The sequence below is a fragment of the Notolepis coatsorum genome (genome assembly GCF_963971535.1).
Source record: "Notolepis coatsorum genome assembly, chromosome: 15".
Taxonomy (NCBI): Eukaryota; Metazoa; Chordata; class Actinopteri; order Aulopiformes; family Paralepididae; genus Notolepis; species Notolepis coatsorum.
The window spans coordinates 90,638,278-90,645,869 of record NC_140179.1 but is presented as its reverse complement, the minus strand read 5'-3'; the positions used below and the strand labels follow the sequence as shown (position 1 = coordinate 90,645,869).

The 7,592-nt window shown below is 46.5% G+C and overlaps 1 protein-coding gene across 1 annotated transcript; it reads right to left on the bottom strand.

Moving 5' to 3' along the window:
- Positions 1-3,543: 3,543 nt before the first annotated feature.
- Positions 3,544-6,116, bottom strand: LOC311241378 (utrophin-like). The gene is made up of 3 exons (XM_084330175.1): positions 5,993-6,116; positions 4,404-4,553; positions 3,544-3,701 (listed from the first exon to the last, which is right to left on the bottom strand). Exons 1-3 carry the CDS (start codon positions 6,107-6,109, stop codon positions 3,612-3,614), a joined length of 357 nt encoding a protein of 118 aa, XP_084186301.1. The 5' UTR covers positions 6,110-6,116; the 3' UTR covers positions 3,544-3,611.
- Positions 6,117-7,592: the final 1,476 nt, after the last annotated feature.

The following is a 7,592-nucleotide window of genomic DNA, read 5'->3' as shown; positions in this document are numbered from 1 at the left end:
GTCGTCGAGGACAACACCAAGGTTCTTGGCGGTCGGGGACGCAGTCACAGCTGCATTCTCTACTGTGATGGAAAGGTCGGTCAGGGGGGAGGATTTGGCCGGCAGGTGGAGCAATACTGTTTTGCTTAGGTTCAGTTTGAGGTGGTTGGTCGTCATCCAGGCGGAGATGTCGGACAGACAGGCCGAGATCCGCTCAGAGACGTGGATATCTGAGGGAGGGAAGGAGAGGAAGAGTTGAGTATCATCGGCATAACAATGATACAAGAAGACATGAGACGTGATAATGTTACCCAGTGATTTAGTGTAGAGGGAGAAGAGAAAGGGTCCTAGGACCGAGCCCTGGGGGACACCCATCCGCAGGGGGCGGGTGGCCGACAGGGTCCCTCTTCATGTCACTTGATAGGAGCAGTCATTGAGGTATGATGTCAGCCATGTCAGCGCAGAGCCAGCCACTCCCAAACAAAGAGGAACGAAAACGGAATACATGAACTAAACGGAATACAAGAACTACTTACAACACTCAATAACATGAAGCAAGGCACGGGAGAGGAATGACGGGCAAGGGAACACGGAGGTAGGTGAGGGTAACAAGGAGGGTACTGGAGACAATGACGCCACGAGGAAGTGATGACAAACCCACACTTAAATACCAACACTAATTACAACGATCAACACCTGGCAGGGCCAGGCCAAAACACAGAATCCATAAACACAACTAGACACAAAAAGCAATGAATCCATAAACACAACTAGACACAAAAGCAATGACACACACAACAACCAGACAGGGAGACGACATCACACAAAGACAGGGGTGGCCCAAGATAATAAATAGCTAGAGATTAAGTCTATAATCTTGAACCAAACCAAGATGGCCGCCTGCACCATCAGGCTACTCTGGCCACTAGAGGGAGGTAGGGGACCAGGTAGGAGACCACTGTCAGGAGGGAGGAAATGTCCAATGTCATTCCCTGGGGACGTTACAATAATACTATCGATAAGCTAGCATTTATTTGAAAACTATTAATCAATCAGCCGAAAACGTGTTTTGTGTATTCGACTAAAGGGCTATTATCGTGTCCTTCTCTGGAATTACTAGAAATCTCCAAAACTATACTCGTATTCAAAACGGTATAAAACGGAAATGTACTGATGAAAAAACTATCCGTTTCGTACATGTTGACTGCAAGCAAGTCATTGATAAGCGACGGGTGTATTAGACCCATAGCCATAATTTAAGATATATTTTAAGCACTCGCAAATATCCCCGTCCTCCCATTGATTCAAGCGCTGGCGTACTAGGCCTAATTTCCCGGAAGGGGCTCTGCGGTCAATGAGTTAATCACTCTTCCCTAGTGGCAGCTCACAGGAAATGCACTTTGGTATTCTCTAACTGCACTCCATAGATGTGTAGCACTGCTAACGTGCTCCATGCAGCCTTACAGTTCATGGTTTGAGGCCTGCTGGGGAGGAGGATCTCCACTGTAATGTGAAGGCCGGTAGTGTGGTGAGATGATGACTCCTGTTATCCATAAGATGTCCTCAATATCCTATTACACCCTTTGCTAAAGGAACAAGCCAACATGATGGGAAATGCATTTACTGTCTTCTCCAGAGTCAGACAAGAAGATAGATACCAATTTCCTCTCTGTGTGTTCAGCACACTGTATTTCCTTGTAGTAGACATTGCATTCTCCAGCATTACAAGTGGTCAGCTGATCAGATTCCTGGACTGTATGGAACGGAAAGGTCTCAATATTGGATTGCATTGCTTATAATGTATGTTCCCATAAATTACACATTCAAATGTGTGCATGTTTGTGTGCGTGCAAGCATATGTATTTGTGTGCGATTGTATGTGTGTATTCAGAAATATTGTGTGTGTGTGTGTGTGTGTGTGTGTGTGTGTGTGTGTGTGTGTGTGTGTGTGTGTGTGTGTGTGTGTGTGTGTGTGTGTATGTGTATGTGTATGTGTGTGTGTGTGTGTGTGTGTGTGTGTGTGTGTGTGTGTGTGTGTGTGTGTGTGTGTGTGTGTGTGTGTGTGTGTGTGTGCGTGCGTGCGTGTGTGTGTGTTTGTTTGCGTGTCTGTCTGTATCCCACTGCAACCCTTACCCTATGGGTCAGAGTTCACGTCACACTGCGTTTTCCTTATGAAACCAATCAGAGGCCAGAATTACTTAAAGGAGCTCAGGGGGTGAGGTGGACCGTGGGCTGCTACGAGGGTCAAAGGTCGCTGCAGTTCCACTACAGTACCCCACAGTTATGAGGGAGGGAGGGAGGGAGGGAGGGAGGGAGGGAGGGAGGGAGGGAGGGAGGGAGGGAGGGAGGGAGGGAGGGAGGGAGGGAGGGAGGGAGGGAGGCGGACGTAGGAAAAGAAGGGATTATGACGTGGTATGTTTGAGATTGGCTGTTGGATGTGTGTGTGTGTGGGAGGTGAAGCAAGCAATGAGGTGAAAGGTCAACTCTTCAATGAGGGGGAGTTGTTTTTTCTGTGTGCACGTGTGTTTGTGAGTCTATGTCTGTGTATGTGTGTAGATAGATAGATAGATAGATAGATAGATAGATAGATAGATAGATAGATAGATAGATAGATAGATAGATAGATAGATAGATAGATAGATAGATAGATAGATAGATAGATAGATAGATAGATAGATAGATAGATAGATAGATAGATAGATAGATAGATAGATAGATAGATAGATAGATAGATAGATAGATAGATAGATAGATAGATAGATAGATAGATAGATAGATAGATAGATAGATAGATAGATAGATAGAACAGACAGACAGACAGACAGACAGACAGACAGACAGACAGACAGACAGACAGACAGACAGACAGACAGACAGACAGACAGACAGACAGACATACAGACATACAGACAGACAGACAGACAGACAGACAGACAGACAGACAGACAGACAGACAGACAGACAGACAGACAGACAGACAGACAGACAGACAGACAGACAGACAGACAGACAGACAGACAGACAGACAGACAGACAGACAGACAGACAGACAGACAGACAGACAGACAGACAGACAGACAGAAAGACAGAGATAAGGAAGTAGACTGGAATGATTCCTTTCCGCACTCTAAATTGGCCCAATATGGTCAGTCTGTATTGATCCTTGACATTTTGTCCTGATCTGGACCAAGGTTCTCTAATGAATCACATCCTCAGCTGACTATCAACCTAGCCACCATGTTTGAGCCAAATCAAATAAGAGCTACACATACATGCAGAGGTGAATGTGTACAACACCCCCATGCAGGTGTAATACAGTAGTAAGTGTTGGAAGAAGTACACAGATCCTTTACTTAAAGGGGCACTTCACCCAAAAACAATGCGGATTTATTTTGCACATAATCTCACATGCATCCAAAAGCTCTAATCAGTTTTACATGCATTGATTTAGTTTGACAGTTATTGAGAGTACATGAGTTTGACTATGGCCACCTGTGATGTCTACGGAGGGTGTCTACGGAGGGTGTCTTGGGGGCGGAACAGGTTCACTGCGTGTACCTGAGCCTCCTGCGGCAGCTGGAAGGCGTCGACGCGGTCCGTGAGGTAGGAGGTGAGGGTCTGGTCCAGCTGGCTCATGGCCTCCTGGAGGCTCTGCAGGGCCTCTGCTCGTTCTCCTTCAGCGTTTGCAGCTGCTGCTCCGAGCCGATCTGCCGGTTCACGGCCTGCAGAGAGAGAAGCACACGGAGACGCTCTCATATCATCACCGTCTCCCGAGGCGCCCCGAGGACGGCGACGTGAACCGTTATCCTTATTATCCGTATGTATATTTAAAGAATAAATAATATCAGTCCGCTGTTTGTCTGGCCCGGGGACAGACAAAGAAGTGGGATGTTCATATTTTCAAGGCACATTATTATTATTATTAATAGAACAGGATAACAATCGATTTCAAATTCATACGGGGAAAAAAGAGTTCTGTGTCCACAGTCTGTACGGATGTTTAAGATACAGTATATTGAGACAATAATCTTATTATTGATCATGTGTTGCAACATTTCAAACCTCATTAATATTTTACATCAATGTAAAAAAGAGTAAGCCAAGAAAATCATATAATATATATACACAGAGTATATATATGGACCTTTAACCAAGGATATATCTGTATACCATACTTAAGAGACGGAGGAAGTTGTAGTAATGGTGACAGTGTGTGTGATATATATATCATATTTCAATACAGCTGATTAACAAATAGTTTTACAAACTATAATGTCAACATTAAAAAAATAATTAATTTATTTGAAGAGTTTTAGTTTTTACAGGCACAGAAAAATATGTACACACACACACACACACACACACACACACACACACACACACACACACACACACACACACACACACACACATCGGACACTGACCTGGTGGCTGAGCTGGTCGTAGCGGGAGTTGAAGGCCTCTAGTTTCTCACTAATGAGCTCGTCCAGGATCCCTCCGTCTATCAGCGTCTGACCCAGTTCTCTGATCTGGGTCCGGTTGTCCCCCGGATGGCGCAGAACACACTCCAGAGACTGGCGGGGGGATGGACAGACAGAGGGAGGGAGAGAGACGGAGAGAGAGAGAGAGGGATGGTGAGTAGACAAGCGACGGCGATAGAGAGCAGAACAGACCGACGGCACTTGCTTTGACGCAACTTTTGTTGTTTACGTAGGTCGTACAATGTAGCCTGGAGTGACTCCTTTAATTAGGAGAGAGAGAGGGGGAGAGAGAGAGAGAGAGAGAGAGAGAGAGAGAGAGAGAGAGAGAGAGAGAGAGAGAGAGATGGAGTGAAAGAGACAAGGGAGGGAGTTGAAGACAATCAAAGAAGAAAGAGTGAGAGTAAAAGGAGACAGCAGAAGAAAAAAAGGGACCAAGAGGGAATGAAATAAAGAAAGGCAGAGAGAAAGACAAAGGAGAGAGAGAGAGAGACAACAAGAGATAGAGAGAGAAAAGGACAGAGAGAGAGAAAAGGACAGAGAGAGAGAGAGAGAGAGAGAGAGAGAGAGAGAGAGAGAGAGAGAGAGAGAGAGGACAAAGAGAGAGAGAGAGAGAAAGGGACAAAGAGAGAGAGAGAGAAAAGGACAGAGAGAGAGAGAGAGAGAGAGAGAGAGAGAGAGAGAGAGAGAGAGAGAGAGAGAGAGAGAGAGAGAGAGGACAAAGAGAGAGAGAGAGAGAGAAAAGGACAAAGAGAGAGGGGGGGGGGCCTTGTCTTGAAGGGTCTTCATCTTCCTTGATCACCATGTGACGCTACGGAGCCGGACGTGTGATTGAAGTGAGAGTGACACGGCTGCCGCGGGCCGGACAGATATAGCAACAACATGGACACGGGGAGCTTCAGACCAACTAGGAGGATTAACAGACAGACAATCAAGAGTCTGGGAAGCGCCGGGGAGCGAGACATGAAACATGCGTTTCCCATACATGTCATCAACACGCGGCCACCGCAAGAAGATGCAATAACATTATGAATAATGTCTCGTCTCGCATGCAGTCATCATCACTGCTCAAACTGGGAATACTGGTGAACTGTGCCAGTCCTGTGCCAGCACCATCACAGAGAATCCGAGAACCTGCGCTATATATACTATATGGGTGTGATAAGTGAGTATGGTGTGTGAGTGAGTGAGTGAGTGAGTGAGTGAGTGAGTGAGTGAGTGAGTGAGTGAGTGAGTGAGTGAGTGAGTGAGTGAGTGAGTGAGTGATTGAGTGTACAAGTGTGTGTGAGTGTGTATGTGTGTGTGTGTGTGTGTGTGCGTGCGTGCGTGTGAGAGTGTGTGTGTATGTATCTGCGTGTGTGTGTGTGTGTGTGTGCGTGTGTGCGTGTGCATGCGTGCGTGCGTGTGAGAGTGTGTGTGTGTGTATGTGCGTGTGTGTATATGCCTGCGTGTGTGTGTGTGTGTGTGAGTGCGTGTGCGTGTGTGTGTGCATGTGTGTGTGTGTGCGTGTGCGTGTGTGTGTGTGTGTGTCATACCTCCAGCGCCTGGTTCACAGCCTCCGTGCTCTCAGGCAGGTGGTCAGCAGACTGGACCTTCTCCTCCAGAGTGTTGAGCCAGCCCTGCTCCACATCCAAGTACTGGAGCAGCTCCATCCAGCAAGACCACACCTCCTAGAGAGGACACACGTGTGCAAAAGGTCAGAGGTCGTGACTTTGCACTGACTCACTTTTATTCCCTCGCCGAAGCGACCTTCACAAATCCACGTCTGACCGGAGGCTCAAGAGAAGATACTACCCACGAGCCACGGTTCAACAGAGCGGGAGCTTCACTAAACTAAAAATAGACGCATGAGAACTGGAAATATAATTTACGAGCACAGTGTGCAAGTTCAATGATCCCCCTCCCACTTCCGGTAGGTTATAATACACTATTATTCATTTTAGAATTGAATTAAAGATTAATTTCTCAAAATCGTCAGCAGCCTACACACCAGTATGCGTGAATACTTTCGACAACAAATGTTTGTTTCCGCATGCAAGTTTTGCGCTCTGATTGGCCAGGTCATGTGACATGTGCGCCAATCGTGGGACAGCAAGTTCTGCCCCTATTTCCGGGTCTAACAGCCTGCAAACTACCTGGCGTTCTATCGCCATGCTCTAAGACAAACTCTAACCTTAACCAACTTCGAAAGAGTGCCTAAGCTTAACCGTCGAAAGAAGGGCAGGCGTTCTATCGCCATGCTCTAAGACAAACTCTAACCTTAACCAACTTCGAAAGAGCGCCTAAGCTTAACCAGTGTAGACACTTGCGGTCCCACGATTGGGCGTACATGTCACATGACCAGAAATGACCTGGCCAATCAGAGACGCGGAAACAAACATTTGTTGTCAAAAGTATTCAGGCCACCAGTATCTCCCTCCTTTCTCCAAGAAGCTACTGTGAGCTGTGTTGTTGTTGAGCAGTTAAGAGTAACTACAGCCCTACTGTGAGCTGTGTTGTTGAGCAGTTAAGAGTAACTACAGCCCTACTGTGAGCTGTGTTGTTGAGCAGTTAAGAGTAACTACAGCCCTACTGTGAGCTGTGTTGTTGAGCAGTTAAGAGTAACTACAGCTCGACTGTGAGCTGTGTTGTTGAGCAGTTAAGAGTAACTACAGCCCTACTGTGAGCTGTGTTGTTGAGCAGTTAAGAGTAACTACAGCTCTACTGTGAGCTGTGTTGTTGAGCAGTTAAGAGTAACTACAGCCCTACTGTGAGCTGTGTTGTTGAGCAGTTAAGAGTAACTACAGCCCTACTGTGAGCTGTGTTGTTGAGCAGTTAAGAGTAACTACAGCCCTACTGTGAGCTGTGTTGTTGAGCAGTTAAGAGTAACTACAGCCCTACTGTGAGCTGTGTTGTTGAGCAGTTAAGAGTAACTACAGCCCTACTGTGAGCTGTGTTGTTGAGCAGTTAAGAGTAACTACAGCCCTACTGTGAGCTGTGTTGTTGAGCAGTTAAGAGTAACTACAGCCCTACTGTGAGCTGTGTTGTTGAGCAGTTAAGAGTAACTACAGCCCTACTGTGAGCTGTGTTGTTGAGCAGTTAAGAGTAACTACAGCCCTACTGTGAGCTGTGTTGTTGAGCAGTTAAGAGTAACTA

Coding starts and splice junctions, on each gene's coding strand:
- LOC311241378 (XM_084330175.1), bottom strand. CDS start 6,109: ATGGAGCTGCTCCAGTACTTGGATGTGGAGCAGGGCTGGCTCAACACT. Junction 4,554..5,992: donor CTGTGAACCAGGCGCTGGAG/GTATGACACACA, acceptor TCCCCCCGCCAG/TCTCTGGAGTGTGTTCTGCG. Junction 3,702..4,403: donor ACGACCAGCTCAGCCACCAG/GTCAGTGTCCGA, acceptor CTCTCTCTGCAG/GCCGTGAACCGGCAGATCGG.